A 23,513-nucleotide genomic window follows, 5' to 3' on the forward strand; every position below is an offset into this window, starting at 1 on the left:
GGTTCAGCCACAGACTGGTGAGCATCACCTGACCCAGGGAGCGTACGGCCACTTTCGTCGCTCAGAGAGCAAGGTCAGTGGCGGCGCGCAGCTCAGTGAAGAGCCCTGGGTCAGTCCCGCCCTCGTGCAGGTCCATGAGCATCTGGGTCAGGTGGACCAGCAGAATGACCATGGCATGCAGTGAGGCGGCTGCCAGTCCCGTGGCGCTATAGGATCTCGCCACAAGCGTAGACGAAAAACTACAGGCCACGGGCGGGTGCTTAGGATTGCGCCGAGAAGAAGCACTCTGAGGACACATAGCATCGCAACAGAGCGTTCAGCCGGGGGAACCCCAGTGTACCCATGGGCAGCGGCCCCATCGAGGGGAGGAAAGGCGGATGAGATCAGCGAGCGGTCCCGAGAAGACAAGGGGGTCTTCTTGGACTTCGAGATCTCATCATGCACGTCCGGGAAGAGAGGTATTGGGGTTTGCCGTGGACGAGGGTCGGCGGCCTTACCCAAAACCCATCGTCCCAGGAAAGCATGGTCGTCATCTCCGGATCAGACTCAGGCACAGCCGTATGCACACCGGAAGGTGGCAGCTGTGACGAGCCCTCACTTCCAGAAGACTCAAACCCACCTAGTGATGCTGCAACAGACATGGCATCTTCCTCTGTAGCTTCAACTGAAACACGCGGGCCACCGGAGGGTAGACTCGCGGGAATCAGCAGTTCACTAGCGGGCACCGTCATTGAAGAGGGGGGCTGGGGTCACGGACACATAGTCGGCGCCTAGATCCAGACCGTAACCCTCAGGTCACCCTGGCCACCAGCCGAAGATCGGGGGGTGGATGAGGGGACTCTCACTCTTGCGAGTTCACCGAGTCTCGACCTAAATATGACGCGATGATCACGTTCCCAGCGAGAACATGAGTCACCCACGAGCGCTGTTCAAGCATGATCAAAGCCCAAACACACTAGACAGCGCTCGTGCCCATCAGAGTCCGATACCAGTCCGCTGCAACCAGAAATGCACGGGCGAGCCGTCTTTAAAAAGACGTGCCACGTGTAAGCTCTTTTAGTGAGAGAAAACTCAAGTGTTGAAGCACCCGGGGAGAAACGCACCGACTGGCAGACCACTGCAACAGATCAGCAGGAAGCACGCTCTCGCCGTAGATCGCCGTCACACCAACACTCGAGGTACTCGTTTGTAAAGCTGACAATTCAGAGATGGCTTGTGGAGAGAAGAATACACTTGGCTCCGAAGCGAAAACATATCTGCTTGCTGCCGGCTTCCTCCTTTTATACCCACGAGGTGGGGCGGAGTTACGCCATGCAAATTCCGCAGACCCATGGCATTTCTTTGCCATTGGCTCGTTTTGTAATACTCGAAGTTGATAGGCTTTCTAAGCGAAACCCCATTCGTCGTCATCCGACGTAACTCGGAGTGACAACGAAAGGGAACCCCCATTTCAAAAAACGGTAGCGTGTTCCTTTAAACTTAAATACAATGTAAGTTGCTTTGGATAAAAGTGTCTACCAAATGCATGAATGTAAATGTAATGTAAAAAATATATATATTTTGGGTTACCTAATTCTGCATTCGACAAAATGGACAGCTAATGCTGAACCAGAGTCTGTTAGCTGGATGATGATTCTGCCCTTCATAGTCAGCATCCATGTTTTTGCTTAGAGAACAGACTCTCCTGAAACAGACAAAGTCACAGCAGCCTTTTAGTGATATTATAGTTCACAGAAATAAAATACAATAACAGAACTTGTTACTAACAACAACGACATGAGGGGTAAAGATGATGTAAGATATGATGTTGTATGGTGTTTATAGTTTTTAATAAATGAAACAACATTTAAAATATTAGTTAGCAAAATTTTGCTATATTGATAATGGTATATTGCTAACCCTTTCCTCCTCCTCCTCAAATGTCAACCTCTGTGTTTTAGTGGAGAGCGTCAGCAGTAATGTACAGTCCGGAGGGAATGGCTTCTGCAAATTCAAAATAAAGAACAGAAACTGATGGACGATTATTTAAAAGCACTTTAACTCTGCTGCCTGGTAAACCCGTTTTCTCTCCTTCCGTTGGTTTCATCGGCAGTTACATTATATTATGTTTGCCTGCTTAACTAACGCATACTTCAGCTAATTTAGTTGATGTCATTTTACTCACCTGTAGATGTCATCACCATTACGACGGCAATCACAAGACTCCAAAACACACCTCCGACATTGCAGACATGATTCAGACCACAAACTTGAAAATAAAACAAAAGATGTAATTAACAATGGTGTCGCTGAAAGGGTTAGTTTACTTAAAAAATGAAAATTATGTATTCTCAGCCTCAACTTGTTCACAACCTGTATTAATTTATTTCTTGTGCTGTATACAAAAGAAGATATTTAAAAAAAACATGAGTAACCAAACAGTTTCTGGTCCCCATTGACATCCATAGTATTTTTTTATTATTATAGAAGTCAAACTGTTCCATTACCAACATTCTTCAAAATATCTTCTTTTTATGTTCAGAAGAAAACTTCATGCAGGTTTAGAACAACTTGTCGGCAAGTAATTATGACAGAATTTATTTTTGAGGTGCACTATTCCTTTAACTTATTTTTTCACGTTAGCTCACTGTGCACGTTGTTACATCTGCCTAACTAGCTAAATTGTGATAAATAGGGGACGGAACATACAAAAGTTATTATTTTTCTCTGTTTAATAAGTTTACTTAGGCTTATTTAGGTGAAGTTAACCTACCTGTTGATGTTATCACCGTTAAGACGGCAATGAAAAGGCTCCAACACACCTCCATCGTTGCAGACTGCAGACATTATACAGATCACAAACCTGAAAATAAATCAAAGCATATACTTGAAAATATTGTTTAAAAAAACTCACTTAAACAAGGGGTTCGTCTATCTCACTTTACCTCAGTATTCCTCTGACTCTTTAACGTAAGCTCGCCAGGCGAAGTCGTCTGTTAGTAATGTTAACCGCAACGAACTAACGTTAACGTGTCGTGAAATACTGAGGTAAAGTGAGATAGACGAAACCCTTGTTTAAGTGAGTTTTTTTAAACAATATTTTCAAGTATATGCTTCGGCTTATTTAGGTGAAGTTAACCTACCTGTTGATGTTATCACCGTTAAGACGGCAATGAAAAGGCTCCAACACACCTCCATCGTTGCAGACTGCAGACATTATAGATCACAAACCTGAAAATAAATCAAAGCATATACTTGAAAGTATTGTTTAAAAAAACCTCACTTAAACAAGGGTTTCGTCTATCTCACTTTACCTCAGTATTTCATGACACGTTAACGTTAGTTCGTTGCGGTTAACATTACTAACCGACGACTTCGCCTGGCGAGCTTACGTTAAAGAGGCAGAGGAATACACAAACGTTATTGTTATCGTTTTACTAAAAGAATATTTCGGATAACTTAGCTTAACGTTACTTACCAGTTAATATTATCACCGTGACGGATATCCGGCCGACAGTCAGGAAAAAAAGGCACCAAAAACCATTCCGACGAAAACAAAAAGTCAAATCATGTTAGTTTGCTGTTAACATAAATGACAACATTTGCAAATGTTTGTTTTACATACAATAGAAATAATATACTAACCTTTTTGGAGTTACCGGACAGGTACATCTTTTGTCCACATTAACTGCCACTTCAACCATACAGTCAAAAAAATTCAAAAGAAATCTCTCTTGCCATTGGTCAGTTTTTCGCGGGCAAGTTTACTACTGTAAATTGATTTACAGTAGAGAAGAATTACAGTAGTGACCATATATTTTCCCATAATCCTTTGCTGTTTACAGTAACATACTGTATAAACATTTTACAGTATCTTACAGTACATATTACAGTAAAATACTGTTCAAATTACGGAAACCAGTTACAGTGTGATTTGGTGCGATTGGTTCTTGAGTAGACAACTCACTGAACCATTATCACTGAATGATATCTTTAAAACAATATTCAAGTGAAACTCTTGAACTCTTGAAGGGATGGGTAGTACAGCAATTTTTTTATAAAACCGTAAAAATACCACATTCACATTACGTAAATGAGTCTTCATGAAGTCAACATCCACTCACATGTAATCTGAGCCCATATCAGCAGGGATACTACTCTCATCTGCCGTCTCCCTGGAGACAGAAACCATGGAAACCATGACAGGCCCCATTGACTGCAATCCCACAATTCCCTGTCCACTCGGCATGTAGGGTAAAAGCTTTCGTCTGGAGGGCTTCTTTATTCAGGTGACTTCAAAGGTAGATTAGTTTACCTGCAATCGATTTGGCACATGAGAAAAAGACGAGGACGTCCTCCAGATCTAAAGCAGCACAATAACAATAAATCTCAAAAGACATTTTAACCACAGCCTGGAGATGAAACACAGTTTCGTTATGAATTCTGAAAAATGAGAAGTTTCGTTACATGACATATCAAGGTAGGACAGACAAGAGGAAGATCTTAAGTGCTATTCAGACGGTAATAGTTTAACATGGATGTGAGGTAATTTCAGCATTATCAGGCACTAGTTGGAATAGGAAATGCCAGGTTTTTTTCTACCACTACAAAAAATTCGACTCAACATTTCTGAACATTTCTATTAATCCGTTTCATGACCGAATTGTCCAACTGTGAACAAATTGATCAGTTTGTTCCTGCATGAATCATTCAGACCGGTTTTGTGAACCTGTTCAAATGATTCAAGATTTGATTTAAAAAAAAATATTCGTTCATTAATCAGACATTGATTAGTAATCTTTCCAGAAGTCAATTGCGGGCCTTTTTATGAGATACTACTTTTTGACACTTTTATCATTAGAATATGGGTATTTTGTATAATTGAGGCTTGTTTCAGATAAATGTTTTGAAAAACATGATTAAAAAGATTTGAAAATGAATAGTTGTCAATATCATTTTTCAAATGTTGCTATAAATGGTCTCAATTATTTATTTAGTTTGTAAATTTTTTTACACATTGGGTTGCCTAATACTGAAATAACATTTTGAAGTTGCATTTTTATTTTGCAAGATTTAGTTTAATTTTATGAATAAAAAAATGTATTCATATGCAACTAAATCTTCTAAATGCTAAAAATCCCTATTTTGAGTCAAATAATTTTAGTAAACAATGTGAACATGTCCGAAGAACCGAGCTGAATGATTTATTTCACCAAACTCACTGGCTGATTCATTCTCAAATTGGACTGAATGACTTATTCACAAAAGCTAAAACAATTCACAGAAACAGCTTAAACGTATAGTGGCTGAGAATGCTCAATGTGCTGCAATTGAAGAAAACACATCATCAGTTTGACAATACATTTACTGCAAATACAACACAACCAAATACAGAAATGAGCTACTCACAACGCAACCAAATACAGAAAAGAGCTGCAAATACTCACAATGCAAGCAAATACAGAAATTTGCTGCAAATACTCACAACCAAATACAGAAGCAAGCTGCAAATACTTACAATTCAAACAAATTTAGAAACAGACTGCAAATACTCACAATGTAACCAAATTCAGAAGAGAGCTGCAAATACTCACAAGGCAACCATATTCAGAAACACACTGCAAATACTCACAATGTAACCAAATACAGAAAAGAGCTGCAAATACTCACGATGCAACCAAATTCAGAAATGCACTGCAAATACTCATAACGTAACCAAATACAGAAAAGAGCTGCAAACACTCACAACACAACCAAATACAGAAACAAGCTACAAATACATACAACACAACCAAATACAGAAACATCAATACACCATCAGTACATTGAGTACATCAAAACTCAATCCAAAAATGTTGACATTTATCAAAAATAAAATAAAATATAGGGCAAAAATTATAATCGGCAGGAATTTTTGCCTGGAGGATGAGAGAAAACAGACATTTTCAACTCAAACAGCAATTTTTTAAAACAATTTTTACACCTGTAAATGACAAAGCAATTAACGCCTGAATAAAAGGTTAAAAGGTTTCAGCAAGTTCACTTAATGTCACGCTGAAATATCATCATGTGACTGACTACATACAGTACGAGGCAACTTTATTGGACAACATTTTTTTTCCTTGAATTAATTAATAGCTGTCAAAACTAATTTTTTACGGTTTTATCACGGAAGTTTTATCAAGTAAAAAAACATACAAACATTATTTTACAGAAGCTCCCTTGAGAAACAATTACTGGCCAAATGGGGTTTTAGCACATTCTGTATTATGGTCCTTTTCGTGAGTGCACAATAACTGTTATACAACGCTCTCCATCTCTCTCTTTAAGTTGCCGCACGTATGGCAGCCCAATAATCTCAAGCTTTCAAAACATTGCTCGCTCCACGTCGGCCCGCGCGCTGGAGTGATGTTCAATTTGTTTAGCGAGAGGCACTCTATAACGGCTAAAGGGAGGAACGCAACTGGAAGAAAAGCCTTTTATTGCTCCAACATGGAGATCTTTCAGACAACAGAAAATACAGGCACTCCACTTTCCTGCCAGTCAAAGCACAGTCCATCTAAAGAGATGGCCGAATATGTGTGGACAGTTCGGCCTGTTGAATCACTATCTTCGCCTTTCACTATGACTCCAAGATATTTGAGGACACAATACGACTGTGGAGATATGAAAATATTTTCTTTGTAGAAGAAAAGAAAAAAAGGTTTACAGTAAGTATAATTCAACTTTCTGTACATTTATTAATCTATGGCCTACGGCCGAATAACAGGCGTGCTGATATATAGAGCAATATCGCACGGCTACTCGTGTGATATTGCTTATATATTAAGAGGAGTTTATTTAGTGTTAATCCAAAAGGAAACCCAGTTTCATGACATTGAAACACGATCCACACACAAGGAGTCTGAAGAATCAAAACACACTTCGCCAGCCATGCTGTTACATTCGCTCAAAGCTGGATATCATGAAAAGGCCTTGTGTACGTACACAAATCGTGCACTTTTCAAAGGCATCGAATCAAAGGCCAACCTAAACAAAGCACTGCCAGACCAAAATCACAAAACACCATCCGCACAAGTCCTATACTTACTCAGTTTTCCTGTCTTCCTACTTTTCCCGTCCTTTCAGATCTCAACATCTTAAGATTTTTAGAAGAATGTTATAAATGAATAATTATATCAAATATATCAATGACAACAAACAAAATCCCAAACAAGCAAATGAAATAAACAAATAAATAAATACAATTTCATGACTGAAACAAAATGAAAGTGAATAAACAATTATGTTATCTAATGTTGCATTCATAATATACTGTACAATAATACATATAATACATTAATAACAAAAAAACAACAACCACAAAAACAAAAAATTAAATAAACAAATAAATAAATAACAGGGATGAAAAAAAAATAAAAGTGAGTAAACAAATTAGATTTTTGGGTAAACTATCCCTTTAAATACATTTCAAGTCAGCGTGAAGTTAGAATTATGCAATCACTAAAGAGTTTGTGAAAGAGTGAATAAATTGCTCCTTAGTTGTTCAGAAATAAGAGAAACACACTTACATGTGACATTGTGTAAATTCCATGTTGTGGTCTGTGGAGCTGGATCAGTTGGGCTTATGGATAGTGAAGGGCTGTGAGTCACATTAAAATCCCCCATGTCTGACTGTTGTATTCTAGACAAAGAATCGTGAGGATATTAGTCTTTAAAATACAAATACATGTTCAAAATCAAATGTTTTTATAATCATGTGTTTAACACTGTATTTTCTTCAGTACTGGTGCATCTACCAATAAACGGCTTGCATGGGACTCTCAGTTAGCTCTGACACATCAGCTGCAAACAGAAAGTGTCTACAATTGCCTGAGATCAGACTGTGAAGCTTTTGGCTGCCTCACAGAATCTCCAAGCGAGATCTGGCTTCTGATTGGCTGCCACTGCACGCATACAGTCCCACGCCCTTATTTTTTAGAAAAAATAGTCGTTGGATGAAACAATGCTGAGCGGTCAAAGTTATCAGTCAAGAACATATGAAACTGTTAAAGTTATCAGTCAAGAACATATGAAACTGTTAATGACGATCTTGCGGGCAGTTCACGTAAGTACATTTGGCTTTGAAAGATTTTTTCTCCCCAATTTATGAACGATTTTTGCACAGTCTCGGATATGATAACCAAAAGGGTCATCTTCAAAAGAGGAGATTACCAGTAATAGATTCACGTACACATACAGCTAATTAAAGGCATATCAACTGTGTTTAAAGATAATTGATGCTGAGGTAAATTGTGTTATTACTAGTGTGCTGTCTACTTAGACAGCATTTTAAAGCCAATGAACATACTCAAAGTAATTCTATTCCTTCTACAATACCTTTTTGATACAAAATTTAAGGCAGCACCGTATGAAACCTTTACAGAGAAGAAAATCCCAGAATGCAGTGAAAGCTCAGTGAAAAAAAATCCAAGATGGTTGAAGACTCAAGAAATGATGATTATATACGCTTATAATTTATTAGATAGTTAAAAAGTAGCAATCAAAAAGTGTAATATAAACAACAATTATTTGTAAATTTGTGTGTAAAAATGCTTATTAAGCTAAGTGCACAATGTATCCAAGATGGTGGACATGTAGCCTACCGGTAGAAAAGTAGCCAAAAGTAACCTACCGGTACTTTATACAAAGTAAATAATTAAATTGTGCAAATATGACAATACCAGTCTTTCTGCCCGGTTTTATTGAGTACAGTAATCAATAGTTTTAGTCATATGTACTTTTTATTAGAGTATCATGTTGCTAGCTTAACAACATGCTAACATCAACTACTGGAATCTTACTCAATACTTGAGCTCTTTAGGCCCGTTCTAAGGACAATACATATAACAATAATTATAAGTTTTAATAATCGTTCTATGAGAATACCGGAGTCCTAACAATGACACAGAGGAACAATATAGTTTTAAATCACTTTCAAAAAGAATTTTTTCCAGCTGATGAACGATAAAAACATAGACATCCAATCAGAATCCACCTGACCTTGATCCTGAAGTTAACTAGATATTCACTTATCATTCAATAATGAAAAAGTCTAGTCTAACAAAAAAGACTTTACCTAACATTTATGAGTGCTATTTACTTTTTATGCTTATTCAATTATTGCAGTGTTAGCTTAGCAGCATGCTAATCCTAAATTCAACTGGAATCAGTGAAGAGTTTGCCAACTATGTTTAACATTCCAAATCAGTCAGTGAACTGCCAGTTTTTGTCCTAAATTCAGCATAAAGTCACATTGATTAGGAGTACGTGCATTGGGAAGCTAATTAAGGTGTTGTGGATTATTTCAAACTTTTCTCAGGAAAAGGCAGAAATGACACAAAGGACCAGGCGCCTGTGATGAGTGTTATTTGTCAAATTCGAAAGCATCGCCGCTGACAGAATGAGACCGACAATTAGTTAAATTGCAGGTGTTGCCTTGAAGCATGGATCTAATGTCCCCACCTTCTGTCCCAGCGAAAGGGTATTGTGTCCTCACGGAGCTACACGAGGGTCCCACGAAAGCAAAAACACAATGAAGTGGAGTGAATGACAGAGCTGAAACTTACCAGGCCAACTGCAGCAGGTTGTCTTGCCTCGTTTCACCAATTGACGTGGAACTTAGTCTCGAGTTTGATAGAGTATGCAGCTAAAGGGCCATGTGCTGAACATCTCACCTCTTTATCTGTCTGTCTGTTTGAATGTCTCTCCCTGGTGTTTTTCAGATATGAACCTCATATTTTCTCATGTTGGCTATCTGAACTTGTAGCCCCACCCTTTGAATTCAAACAAGCTGCAGTTACTTCCTGGACCAGATATGAAGAGGGGCTCTGGAGAGAAAGACCCACACCCATAAACACATGTGTTTAGAGGAAGTTGGCTGTGGAGAAACTGGTGAGGTCAGCACGCAGATGTTAGGGCCGTGATATAGTTATGTACTGTCAACATGAAGTCCAAATAGTCCCATTTACTATACTTTTCAAAAACATGGTTCTGCTCTTATTGTGCCTGATTGTATTCCAAAAGAAAATGAAACAAATCTTTAACCTAATCTTAACAAAAGGAACAACTTTTCTTTTTTGCTGATATCACCATGCACTCTTTTCAACCCATTTCCTTCAACCATCTGCCTCCATTCTGCTTCACAACACCCACTTTTCATTATCCAGTCAATTCCCAATGGACAAAATTAAGTTTTCTCATTTTGAATATCCAGTTCCCTTCCCAGAAAAAAATTGATTGCCGAAGTGGGTTGCAACCTCTTGATAACTTAGTCTTGGCGCATTAAACTGGATTGTAGGTTGTAAAACTTATAAGCTTGGCATTTTAATGGAAGTAATGGTAATTTAAAACTCATCAGCTTTTATTGCCATCTCCAAAATCATCACATTAGGTCATATTCTTCAAAAACCTGCAGTCTCACTGCATATATTCACAGTTTCTCAAGGCCTGAGTTTTCAGATCAAGATTTCATCAAGTGTTCTTCTTTTACAATCCCTCTGTTCCTGTCAAAACACTTGGCTTTACAAAGTTAAATTTGTCATTTCACACAAAAGTAATACACATCTTATCCAGTTCTATCTGCACTACGGTGGAAAAGAAATTCAGCACCTTCTCGCCTACGAAGTAACACGCTTCATAATAATGGGGTGATGTGTAGTGAAATTGCTCCAAAAATGGCGAGAAACAGAATATATTACTACATGAAACAGAAAGTGTCAGACCTCAATAATCTCCGGAGTTAAAATAAGACCTCAATGCACAGTTACATATTCTTCTCAGTTATTTATTCTCTGATCATTCTCATAACTCCTAAGTTCAACTCTCATAAGTTCAAGCAAACGACTCCAAAACAGAGTATTCTAATGTTTACACATAGTTCACTGCAAAAAAAGACTTCTTAAGTTCTTTGTTTGTGTTTTTGTGTCTTGTTTCCAAGTAAAAAATCTAATAATCCTCAAAATGAGATACATTTACTTAACAACACTCTATACGACATTAAGGCATGATTTCATTTATTGTATTTTAAATATAAATGTGTTTTGTCTTACTGCACTTGCAGATTTTCAAACGTTTTCATATTTAAAACAAATGAAAAAACATCCCCCAGTGTAGTATGACAAAAACAGTGTATTATACTTCAAGCAACCTGATCTCATGAGAAAACATAACTATTTTACGAGGTAACGATTTCACATGGATTCCTACAAAATGATTCATGCGGAAACATGAAATAAAAAAAACAATAAACATGAAAGTCCGCCCCTAAACCTAACTGTCAGTGGGGTCAGTGATCATAACAGTAATCGTAGCTCTGGCTATGATGCAAGGTGTTGTGGATGTTTGTTAAATGGGCCAACCCTAGTCTCGCATTGCCAGACCTTCAGAATGACGGCAGAAGGTCTTGACTCCATAGCAGCTTTCATTGGCCAAGGACCGTCAAGAGTCCTTCTGGCTGATATGTAAAGCAACCAATCACAGTTTGTTTTGTTCCACGGTGTGTAAAACTCTTGGACTTATTTTAAAAACTCTATGCCGTTTAGTTGATCCCGATAAGCACGTCATTGTCACAGTTGTAAACAAGACACCGTTCTTCTTCCTTGAGGGGGTTTGGCATCACAGCATATTTGTTTCCAGGCGGACCGGTAAAGAATGCGACACCCACGTCTTCCGAATTTCCTGTAGAATTCAACCAATCAGATGACGACTTCGAAAATCCTGAAGTGTTTCTAGTTAAGTGTGCCATATCCATCAGACTTTAAGTCAGCGGTCTGTGGGCGTGGCGTCTGAGGCTGAGACTATTCCAACACTAACTTTAAGTATATTAAAGTTGAAATACTGTATACTACAAACGGCGGAAAGGAGACATCAACTTTCTGTTCACGGCACTCATCCAGGGGGGAAGCTCTTGGGGTGAGAGACGGAAGGCGTTAAGGGATCCGGAATGACTTTTTAATTACAGCCATTTTCTGCTCAGAAATGAACTGATGCAGGCTGTCAGCAGCCACAGATGCCGCGCAGACCGAGGGGATGCGGGCTGCACCGAGACACCCCTCCGCCAGCTACAGCTGGATCATATGGGCAAGGATATTAATTACTGAGAAAACACATGCACTGACCTGCTGTATTCTGTGTGACTAACGGAAAGGAAAACAATGATCGTAGTGACTCGTTACATTATTTATGACTGCCTAATGTTTAGTGCGGACTTCGCTAATTGTGTTTTCAAACAAACGTATTAGCAAGGAAATTAATTAGCGTGGGTGTGCGTTTCGTAGTGCAGCAGTTAATCAATGTTAAGATGGGCGACTCTGATAATGTTCTTGAACGAACAGTTCAGCCGAAAGTGAAAATACTGTCGTTAATTACTCACTCTATATATCATTCCAAACCGTTATGATGTTCTGTCTTCTCTGGGACACAAAACGAAAAGTTCTGAAAAACTACAACCTTGGTAAAGTACACAATAAAGTACTTGCCATTTAAATGTTGAAGACAAGCCTCATCAACATGTTTTGGATTTCTCAGAGGATGCCTGAGTACAAAAATGTAAACTTTTGCTGCATTATTCTTTTACAGACACTGTAATTTCAGTGAAATATCAAGGAGGAAAATGTGCTTAGTCTGAATACAAATATATAGATTTTGCACGGCTCAGAAGAGTCTGACTCTTCTAACAGGTAAATTCATCTTTCACTGACATACTTAGAGATTTTAATTATGCTTTAATCATGTTTTTATTATACAGTGTCTGTAAAAGAATAATGCAGCACAATTTAAAATTTTTGTACTCCGGCATCCTCTTAGAAATCCAACACAGTCCGGATAGAAATGTCTCCAGTATATTATCTTTTTCACAAGACTTCTCCAAATTTATTCTGACCTTCTTTCGAATTCCGTAACTACAGCTAAATTTGTCATTGGACCTTCATTGTGGATTTGGACATTTTGCCAACTTTCCGACTAAAATAACAGTTGGTTCAAGTACTAACTGGCATCTCACTTAGCGTAAAAAGAGTATTAAATCAATAAGGAGAATCAGATCTTCTCAAAATTTGCAGATAGTAGCAAAGTCAGTCGTTTAACTCTGGTGCACATTGTAATTTTTTTAATGTCCTTTACGATTGTTGTTTAGGATTGTACAATGTGATCCAGGGTAAAATCCATGGATTGTGCGACATCAACAATACGTCTATACGGAATGTCTGACGTGCATTAGCTAAGATTATGATCACCCCTGAGCTGAAATTCTGGCCGATACCGATAAGCAGAAAATTATTTTTATATTATGGCGGATTACTGATACTGGCTGATTAGATGACTGTAAATGCAATCTTAATGTAAAAATTCTATATGAAATTATATATTCTCATATCTAGCCTATATGAAAATCCACAAGAAGCTTTTTAATATCTCACTTGTTTCTCATTATCTGCAATATGATTAAATGGAGACCCTTGCTTTAATTTCATGTTGCTCAGATGTTTCTCCTGAAGAAAAGACCCCAGTAATCTTAAGAGAGCAAACACAAAAGTTTTGCGAGGGAACGCAAAGGTTTTGTAAGTGAACGCAAAGTTTCTTGGCTTTCCAGTGTTTCCAAGTTTCCAGTGTGTGTGTGTCTGACGTGACTGTCCGAAGCCTTCTGAGTAGCCAAGCGAACGAACAAGGGAGGGAAGGGAAGATGGAGGAGAAGGTGCAATGAAGGGAGACATGTGACGACATTTAATGAGGCAGATGCTCGTTCCGAATTTGTGAGCCCTACATATGCCATCATGAAGGCGGAAGGGAAAGAAATAAAGTCAGATAAAGGCCAAGAGAAACAGTAGTAGAACAAAAGAAAGTAAAAAAGAAACATGAAAATAAACTACGGTGAATTGAAAGAGCTCCTGAAGGAAAGTAAGAAACACAAACAAAATCTCTTTCATTTCTCAATTGTTTTTCCCAGAAATCAATGAGATTAAATTGAGAGCAAATTGAGACTTTTTTCTACTGCTAAAAAGAAAACATAACCCAAATAAGCCTCCTTAAAGTGAACCTTAGGGATGATATTTTAGTAGCCCACATCTATATTAAAATTCACAAGATCTTTTTAATATCTCACTTGTTTCTCATTGTCTGCAATCCGATTAAATGGAGACCCTTGCTTTAATCTCATGTTGCACAGATGTTTCTCCTGAAGAAAAGATCCCAGTAATCTCAAACCCACCTCATTTAGAGATTTCAACAAAGTATCAAACTGTGCACAGATCTGAATCCAAAGTCTGCAATCGGAAGACAGAGATCTCAATATGAGCTCAAACATTTCTTAAATTCAAACAACACATGATATGATCTAAGATATCCACCTTTATTTGTAATTTGCCTGAAATGTTTCTCTTCACAAGGAATTTCAAAAGCAATATCTGAAAAACACGAACAAAATCTCTTTTACATTTCAATTGTTTCTCCCAGACAGCAATGAGATTAAATTGAGACCAATTTGAGATTTTTTTAATGATAAAAAGACTTGCACAGGTGTCTGCTATAAAATTTTAAAAGATATCTCAAAAGTGTCTTTAATTATGCTCAGATTGGTGAATAAAAAGTCACGAGATCTCAATATGAACTCAACTACTGTTGATGTAATTTAGAAACCATATGATTTGAGCTCTGCTAGTCACACTGTTGGGAGAAACATCAGAGACAAAGATACTACTTAGGTTAAGTAAAACATAACTATCAAATATTAAGTTTCCTCTTGAATGATATCATAATGAAAAATCGCGAAGAAGTCTCAAACTGTTTTCAGATCTTAAACCTGTCATGTCTGCAATCAGAAGTCAGAGATCTCAATATAAACTCAAATATTTCTCAAATTCAAAAAACAAGTCAATACTTACTGTAAATTAAAAATCTTATTCTATGTTAACAATTGTGTCACTTCCCTCTCTGTTATCTCAAGGAATTTTAAGAGAAAGACAAAGTTAGTTGAAATAGATCCTGGAATGCAATTCTCATGAGAAGAGAGATTTTGTCTGGTTTGAACACACATGCTGAATTGCCATAGCTCATGTTTCTCTATCTGTGTGTGTGTGTGTGTGTGTGTGTGTGTGTGTGTGTGTGTGTGTGTGTGTGTTTATGAGCAGAATGAGTGCGTATCCACATCTGACCCACATCATAAATGTAACTGAAAATCATCAGAGAGCCATTCCAGTTTAGGCCAAACCTCACACACCTCGCTTGTGAAAATCCTTTTATTTGTGATATAATTCATTTGCCGTGTCTTCTACCACCCACTGCCTCTTCATGTGACTTCTGACTGCTCGTTACCACATCCCGAATGGCCCAAATTAATGATGAAAAAGGACAATTATGAGGAAACCGCAATTAGCTAACGAACAGTGAGCCAATTATCTCTCTCCCACACAGTGGGCCAAAACTCAATGCCTGCGGGTTCAACCCAGAGGATTTTTACAGATGCAAACATGTAGAATTTTCCCTTCTGTCATCATGCGGACGAGGACTGCGGAGTGGGTTTAATTAAACGGAAGCTTGAGTTCGCCTCTGAAGTGTGAAATTTGAACCAATCGTTGTTTTTAAACCGTTGTTGTTGCTCGCTGGATAAATATTTTTCTTCTCAAGATAAAAGGGGATTGCATAAGTCGGTTTTAAAAGTAAAGTCTCATTTCATGCAAAGGAAAGAAAAAGTACAAACTAAGTGTGTCAAAACAAAACGACCAAAGACTCCAATAGGTGGTGCTGTTGATATCTCACCAGACAGATGAAGTCTCCAGGTTAAAACAGACATGTATCACCACACCCTTTCCTCTCATTCACTCTCTCCTCGAATTTACAGTCCCTTTTCCTAACCACAGGGGCTCCCCTTATGATGGACGATGTGTTTATGGAGGATGCAGAGAGAAGAATTATGAGGACAGACAGGAGTGGCTAGAATACAACAGTTTTGGGAGAGAAAGGCCTGAATTTAGAGATGCATTCCTATGCGTTTCCTTTTGTTCTGTTCCATCAAAGCTCTACTACTGTAATAAATCCTGGTTACTAGGCCCTGCTGTCTATTTCTCTCTACAGCTCCCTGCTGTAATGGGAGACTAAAACCTCACGGTTGATCTCGTCTCGGCTTGTCTCATCTCGTTTCTTCTCATAGGAAATCTTGCAGTTGTTCGTTTCTCTTCTTGTCTCCCTTCTCAAGTTGTCTCATCTCTTCTGCTTTCTTCTTAAAGATGAACTGAACTGAAACAATGTTGTTTATGACAGTTAAAATTAAATTACACTAAAATTTTTTTATTAAAAACATCAATATAGCTTCTTTTTAAGCAACAAAAAAATTGCGTTTGTTAGTATAAGAACGCTGGCAATTTCGATGACGTCACTGGCATGGTAGGACCCGTGAAGGTATATAGGCAACAGCTGTAGGTCCTATATACACACACGAAAATGAGTAATTTTAATGGCATGGGTTACGCATTTGAGCCTGTGAGGGTCAGGCCAGTAGTATCTGACTACCAGCACATGGAGGACGATCAGTTTCAGGCTCCACCTACAGTACAGAATCGTTTGGGGGTAAGTGACTGGTGTGGGCACGGGCGCTGCCGGAGCATGGACACTGCACCGGAATCGATCTGTTGCAGAGAGGTCAACATGGAACATTTATTGATCGGCGAAAAATGCGCCACCATGCACTGTTCATTTCGAATGCTGTGCGGTGAGAGAGACGTGTTGCAGGTGGCTATGCTATCTCTAAGGGATGTCCGAGCTGAGACGCCGGAGCGCCCCATAAGTAGCAGGTATGTAACAGTGTAATTTACGAATTGACGCCTGGGCTAGGCAAGGCTAACTTGTTATATCCTTTTCTGGCCAGCAGCCATATCACCCTTTAGCCCAAGACTGGTTGCCCACTGAAGCTAAGCAGGGCTGAGCCTGGTTAGTACCTGGATGTGAGACCTCCTGAGAAAATCAGATTGCTGCTGGAAGAGGTGTTAGTGAGGCCAGCAGGGGGCGCTCACCCTATGGTCTGTGTGGGTCCTAACGCCCCAGTATAGTGATGGGGACACTATACTGTCAAAAAGCACTGTCCTTCGGATGAGACGTTAAACTGAGGTCCTGACTCTCTGTGGTCATAAAAAATCCCAGGATGTCCTTCGATAAAGAGTAGGGGTGTAACCCCGGCATCCTGGCCAAATTTGCCCCATGGACTCTGTCCATCATGGCCTCCTAATCATCCCCATATACTGATTGGCTTCATCACTGTCTCCTCACCACCAGTAAGCTGGTGTGTGGTGGGCGTTCTGGCGCACTATGGCTGCCGTCGCATCATCCAGGTGGATGCTGTACATTGGTGGTGGTTGAGGAGATCCCCCCTTCTATGTAAAGCGCTTTGAGGTCCCAGAAAAAGCGCTATATAAATGTAACAAATTATTATTATTATTATTTTCCGGCAGTTCATTCTTTGGGCGAGGGGGCATTTGGGAAGGAGGAATAGGATTCCAATCCCATCCTGTGCAGTGAACTACATTAGGGATCTTTTCCCCTCAGCCGAATATCAAGGATTCGAGTAACTTATGCGCTGGACTTGTAGCTAAATAAAACCCATGAAATCCAACATGGGGGCGCCCTTGTAACAACAACAACATTTTCAACGTACCATTTTATCCCTTTTAACAAATTCTGCCATTTTAATAATTGTACCAATGAGAATAAATAAAATACATCTGTTTTTTCACCTTTACTCGAATTTCAGTACAGTTCATCTTTAAAGGAAGGGTAAATCTCAGTTATTCTCATCTCACCTTGTCTCATTTAGTCTCTGTTAATTGGAAAGTTCAGTTCTTCAGATTTTCGTTTCTCGTTTTGTATCTTGGCTTTTGTTCATCCTTCTTCTTACAGACAAAGCTGACATCTCAGTTATTTTTATCTCACCTTGTCTAAACTCTTCTCTGCGAAATTCTCGGCTAATAGGAAAAGCTAACTTCTCAGTTATTCTCACCTCATCTTGTCTCTTCTCATATGTAAAGTTAATGAAAACCAACCTAATAACAGCAGGCTCGTTGCAAAGGCAACACAGGGGATGACCAACAGCCTCTTTTGAAATAAGGCATTTTAGGTGTTATGGTCTTGCTACTTTACAGCGCTCTGAGGCTTTCTGCTGCCGAAAAGACCATGATGATGCAGAGCTACTTTGAGGCTGAGCAGCAGAAGGACATGACGCAAAAATATCAGAGAGCCTCTCCATATTTTTTTTCTGTAAAAAAAATTCAAAATAAAGCTGTAAGGGATCATTCACTATAGATAAGGAACAATTAAAAGTCAACTGATCAGTATCAGAATTAACACTTTTTTTATACTGTACATTCATAAATTCATCACTGTGAATTACCAAATTCCTCATGAGGATTTAGTTTTGTTGAGGTTGCAGTTAGTGGAACTGGATGACAGGGAGCACTCAACCGTGGGGTATCTGGCTGTAAAACAAAACAAAGAAGAATAAGAACAAGTTAGGCTATCACACTCTATTCTTGTTCTTCTTTTCAAACTAAATACTAAACAATTTATGAAATCAGACATATTTTTTTTAAAGGTCATGTTGCAGGTTAACCACCACTGTCGATTAATGGGTACATAAATCACTCAAGATATGTATATCATTTTTAAAATGTCTCAAAAATGGACTTAAAGACCAGTTTTTTACGTTTTTGGTAGTAACGTTTTTTTTACACAATTCTGTGATAACGTCACGTTGGGGAGAAGTGGAGGAAAGGTAGCCTCAGTCTAGTATATGGCGACTGACTGGGATGAGGAAGAGGTGGCAAGAGCCAACATGTATGATGGCCCGCAGCCGTATAATTTCGAACCTGCCAGTAGTGAGAGGGCAAATGAGGAATTGCCAAGAACTGATGGCCGTTAAAGCCATTAAATGCATGGTCCGAGGAGAATGAGTGAAGAGTTGGTGAAGTGTCCTGGTGAGTTTATATCATTTAGCAGCGCAGCAATGAGCACTGGAGCTAGTCTACGAGCAGCAGTGCACAATAACGACACATATTTTTTTTTACTGTCATTGAATAGCACCGAGTGAAAAATCTGTCTTTTTATCTAGTGGCAGTGATTATGACGTTAGTTCAGATAAGTACCGGTAACCTTTGTCGTAGTGTCGTAGTACTGGTAAACTTTGTCTTTGATATCTAGAAATAGAAGGGATCATGCTAGCTATATGGACGTGGTGTGTTCACCCCGAACGCGAATTTAATTATTTGCGCGAGTAGATTACATACAAAGTCAATGCAAAGACGCCAATAGACTCATCATTCGCGCCGGGCGTCGCGAATGACGCGAATTGGGCGACGTGTTTGCCGCGAACATCTTCCACGCAAGTTGAAAAATTTGAACTCGAGCGAATGTTCAAGGGTCTAACTAGACGCGTATTTGACGCTCTATTCGCGTTCGGTGTGAACACACCATAAGCGTTTATCTCTTCCTCCGGTGAGAATGTTGTTGCAAACGTAGCCGCCGCGTGTCTGTCGCCGTGTTTGGCAGGTGCTTGTGTGGGCGGTATAGAGAGAGATAGGCAGACAGCCAGATAGCATAACGTTAGCATAGATAGCTAGCAGCTAGATAGATAAATAGATAGAAATATATAGTAGGTAGATTGACAACGTAGAGTTGGTCGCACGTCAGAGGCGCCCGCGCCATTGGATGTGGAGTTGCCGCATATACTAGCCTATCTATCTATATCTATATATATCTGTCTGTCTATTTATATATCTAGTCTATATATCTATCTATATCTATGTATTTATCTATTTAATTCATCTATAATCTGCCTTCTGAATAATCTCGTCTACTACTCGTCTCTCTCTAGTCACTCTCAATGCTCTCAAGGCGGGCTTTGGTAAATTCTCTCCCCAAGGTGACGTAATGCAATGCATTGTGGGGGAAAGGAGAATCGTTGCAAACCGCTGTAAGATAGTACCTACTTTTTCATATTATATTCCGTTTTGTGATACCCAACAAAATAAAATACAATGGATAAGTGTTTAAATTTTTATTACCAACAAGCAAATTCCACAAATTCGTTGAAAAATTAACCCTGCAACATGGCCTTTAAGTAATTGGTAGTGTCTTCTACAATAGTGTCACTGAAAGGTTTATGTACTTTTTAATGTCTTTTTAGAGATTTGAATATTTTAAACTCTCAATAAACAATTACATTGTTCTAATTTGAGTTGGTCCAACATTGTCATAGTAAATTCCTACAAATGTCAAATAATTTAGATATAACCTGTAGCGGAGGCATGGCGTCACCCTCCTCGCCTCCCCCTCGGCTTACCACGTCCTACAGAGTCCCTTTTAGAGGTGTGTGGAGGGTCTTGTACACGTTTCCTCTCCTCAGCTGCTCTCTGTGTATTGGAGTTAATATTTATTGTAAGACTGATGTTGATAAAAGTACGGTAACCAAAAGGCAGGTAACTTGTAAAAGGAAAACACAACATAGTGTGTTAGTAAGGTGTTGAACAGCTTAAATGAGCCTTGGAATAGATTCCCCAAGTCTCTGAGGGATGGAACTGCATATATTATTATTATTATTATTATTATTATTATTATTATTATTATTATTATTATTATTATTATATTCCCTTATTAACACATGTCACAGAGCATGGCAGGATGCATCATGCTAAATCTTCTGCACTCATCATTCTTACGTATTCCTCATCACGTTTTACTTTAATTTGTTATGTTTGTTATAAAATGATTGAGGTGTACAAAAACTCTAACCTTGGCTTCAGCTAGAATGTGTTCATGTTTCAGCTCCAGAGCCATGCGTCTCCCCTCTTGGTAGTGTGGATCCTTTGAATTAAGTTTATGCTTGGTGGCCATTGCAATGCAGTCAGATACAGACAGACGGTCAGATACAGACAGACGGTCAGATACAGACAGACGGTCAGATACAGACAGACGGTCAGATACAGACAGACGGTCAGATACAGACAGATGGTCAGATACAGACAGATGGTCAGATACAGACAGACGGTCAGATACAGACAGACGGTCAGATACAGACAGACGGTCAGATACAGACAGACGGTCAGATACAGACAGACGGTCAGACGGTCAGATACAGACAGACGGTCAGATACAGACAGACAGTCAGATACAGACAAAGATGGGTAAGACAGACAGTAGTAGGTAGTAGTAAGTAGACAAAGACAGAAAGGGAGGAACGAAAGAGCAATAGATAAAGACTGAGATAGATAAAGATTGAAGAGATGGACAGAAATATAGATAGTAAGAGAACAGAGAGGATGTAAGATATAGAAAATAATAGATATAGATATAATAGAGATAGAGGTTGGCTCTTAAAAGTGCCTTTGGGTTTTGAAAATCAGGTTCGGATAGGTTCGACAGGTGATATGTTTGACAGGATCTGCAGGGAGAACAACAGAAAATGTTAATTATGTAGTGTTATGTTGATATAAGATTTAAAAAGTGTACCCTAATATAGTGAGTGATTCCCATTTTCTTATAAATGCTTAGGATAAATAAATACAGATTCACGTTGTTCCTATTTCCTGTGCTACTTTTTTAATGGCGCATAACATGTGTCTAGGGTTCGCCATCGCAGATTTAAAGGCAGCGTTATGTGCAGTATAACGTTAGACCAAGTGATAATATTGTTATTACTGACACATTACAGTGACGTTGTGTGGGAACCAAGATGATCGAGAGAAAATTACATCATCTAGATGTCCCCAATTACTATTCCCCCAATACATTCTCAATAAGCAACACGTCCAAAATAAAATGAGTATTTCCACATAAAAAAAACATGTTGTGACACACACATATATATGTATATATTTAAATGTATATATATATCACAACATGTTTTTATGTAAATACTCATTATATATATATATATATATATATATATATATATACACACACACATCTAGAACCTATATCTAGGCCTAGAAAATGTTTTTTTATAAACATGTATATATATCTATATATATATATATACACATCTAGAACCTATGTTAGGCCTAGAAAATGTTTTTTTATAAACACGTAATTTTATTTAATTTTGGATGTGTAAATGCTTATGAATTCATTTTGCTTATTAGACTATTGTAAACGACTTAGCGTGGTGGAATCGCGCTGGGCAATGGTTTCTGCGATGGTCGCACACAGTGACGTATTGCACAAAATTGCGCCAAAATATCGATCATAATAAAAAAGTACAGTCTTAATATTTTTTATCCGTGCTCAAAAATTTAAAGGGATCAGCGTAAATGTCCAAGTGAAGGAAACACGAGTATGTAGCCATTACATTTAAACACATATCACTTCCCAGAATGCATCCATCTCTTTGCCAAAGGATATGTCTAATTGGCTAATTCGTGTTCCTGGACACAGATAAATTAAGAACAGTGTCTTCTGTCATTAAATAACACTGCAATTGTTTTTTATTCAAACACACAATAAACCAAGTTTCTTCAGTCTAAATCACGCTCATTTTACTTGCAATGCATTCTATCATGCATCATAAACTCTGGCTATAGATTGAAAAACACCAGTTAGAACAATTTCAAAATCATCTTTGCCCAGTTAACAATCTTTTATCTGCCTTTCATAAGCCCACTGTGGCTCAAATTTAGCCTCTGTGCATTTTTCAATCATTCAAATATAGAAAACACTGCTAAATTTTCATTAATCACAACATTTCTCAAAAACACACATACAAAGAAAACTTTTACAAGAATTTATCTAAGCGCGTTCCTTCCGTACGCTGTTTTACATAGTTTAACTCAAGCGCGGTTCTCCGCCCGCTTTTACTAGAATGATTAGTTTACAATCAGGATTTTGCCTAAACCCGTACTTCAGTCGTGTCTCTTTCCGTACACTTAAACGAGCAATTATGGTACGTCGCATCCACTTCCGTCCATTTACATGAGCTCAATTTTTTTGTAGAGACCGGTCTGATTTTGTCAGATCAATCTCTCCTTCAAAAACCTCCTCTACTCGCAACAAACTCGAGACAAACTCCGTCAATATGGTTCATGTTCACTTTACATCAAAAGAAAAGAATTTTACCCCAAAAGAAAATATTTTAGTCGTCTCTTACCCGAAATGCGTACTGCCACCGATTCTTTTAGATCTTCAGTCGAATCCCTCCTGGCCCTGAACGCCGCTTTGCTCTTCTCTCTCAATTTTCGAGGTAAGACCAGAGCCTGTTGCTTTGGGATGATGAGTCGACAAAATTGTCTTCAGGACCAGAAAGGAAACGCCGTGAGATCTCCACTTCTGACACCAGCTTGTTGATGCAAAATTAATTGACAATTAATAGACAAGATTACATTTTTAGATCATTTATTTTTTTGTAGTTTACACAGAGACCATAACAGTGTCATTTTCAAAAACTTGCACATTGAAATCAGTTTTCTAAAGTTTTTATTTATTTTGTTAGTTTTATTTAAGTTTGCATTATTAGGCCCCCTGTA

General features: G+C 38.5%; 1 protein-coding gene and 1 long non-coding RNA gene across 11 annotated transcripts in view; both read right to left on the reverse strand.

Annotated features, from left to right (window-relative positions):
- The window catches only part of LOC143735885 (uncharacterized), a 49,389-nt gene extending 39,199 nt beyond the window's left edge, over window positions 1-10,190 (reverse strand). Inside the window, exons 1-11 of one of the 9 annotated variants that reach the window (XR_013203323.1) lie at window positions 9,588-10,190; window positions 7,551-7,663; window positions 7,070-7,117; window positions 4,104-4,294; window positions 3,625-3,749; window positions 3,294-3,358; window positions 3,123-3,210; window positions 2,753-2,842; window positions 2,165-2,248; window positions 1,900-1,983; window positions 1,570-1,684 (exon numbers count right to left, since the gene is read on the reverse strand). Coding sequence is in view for 2 of the 9 variants with exons in the window: in XM_077226224.1 (XP_077082339.1) it covers window positions 7,551-7,647 (97 nt within the window). In the remaining 7 variants the exon portion in view is untranslated. Of the gene's footprint in view, window positions 1-1,569; window positions 1,685-1,899; window positions 1,984-2,164; window positions 2,249-2,752; window positions 2,843-3,122; window positions 3,211-3,293; window positions 3,367-3,457; window positions 7,294-7,550; window positions 7,664-9,572 lie in introns of all 9 variants that reach the window. The other 8 variants (XR_013203322.1, XR_013203320.1, XR_013203321.1 and 5 more) reach the window with 8 other exon arrangements.
- A 4,041-nt stretch (window positions 10,191-14,231) lies between these two features.
- The window catches only part of LOC143735864 (uncharacterized), a 47,807-nt gene continuing 38,525 nt past the window's right edge, over window positions 14,232-23,513 (reverse strand). For both annotated transcript variants that reach the window (XR_013203314.1, XR_013203315.1), the window contains exons 3-4: window positions 14,364-14,420; window positions 14,232-14,279 (exon numbers count right to left, since the gene is read on the reverse strand). This is a non-coding gene — a long non-coding RNA (uncharacterized LOC143735864). The remainder of the gene's footprint in view (window positions 14,280-14,363; window positions 14,421-23,513) is intronic.

Source organism: Siphateles boraxobius, unplaced genomic scaffold, assembly GCF_051911475.1.
Source record: "Siphateles boraxobius isolate OS27281-9 unplaced genomic scaffold, OSU_SipBor_1 13, whole genome shotgun sequence".
NCBI classification, from domain to species: domain Eukaryota; kingdom Metazoa; phylum Chordata; class Actinopteri; order Cypriniformes; family Leuciscidae; genus Siphateles; species Siphateles boraxobius.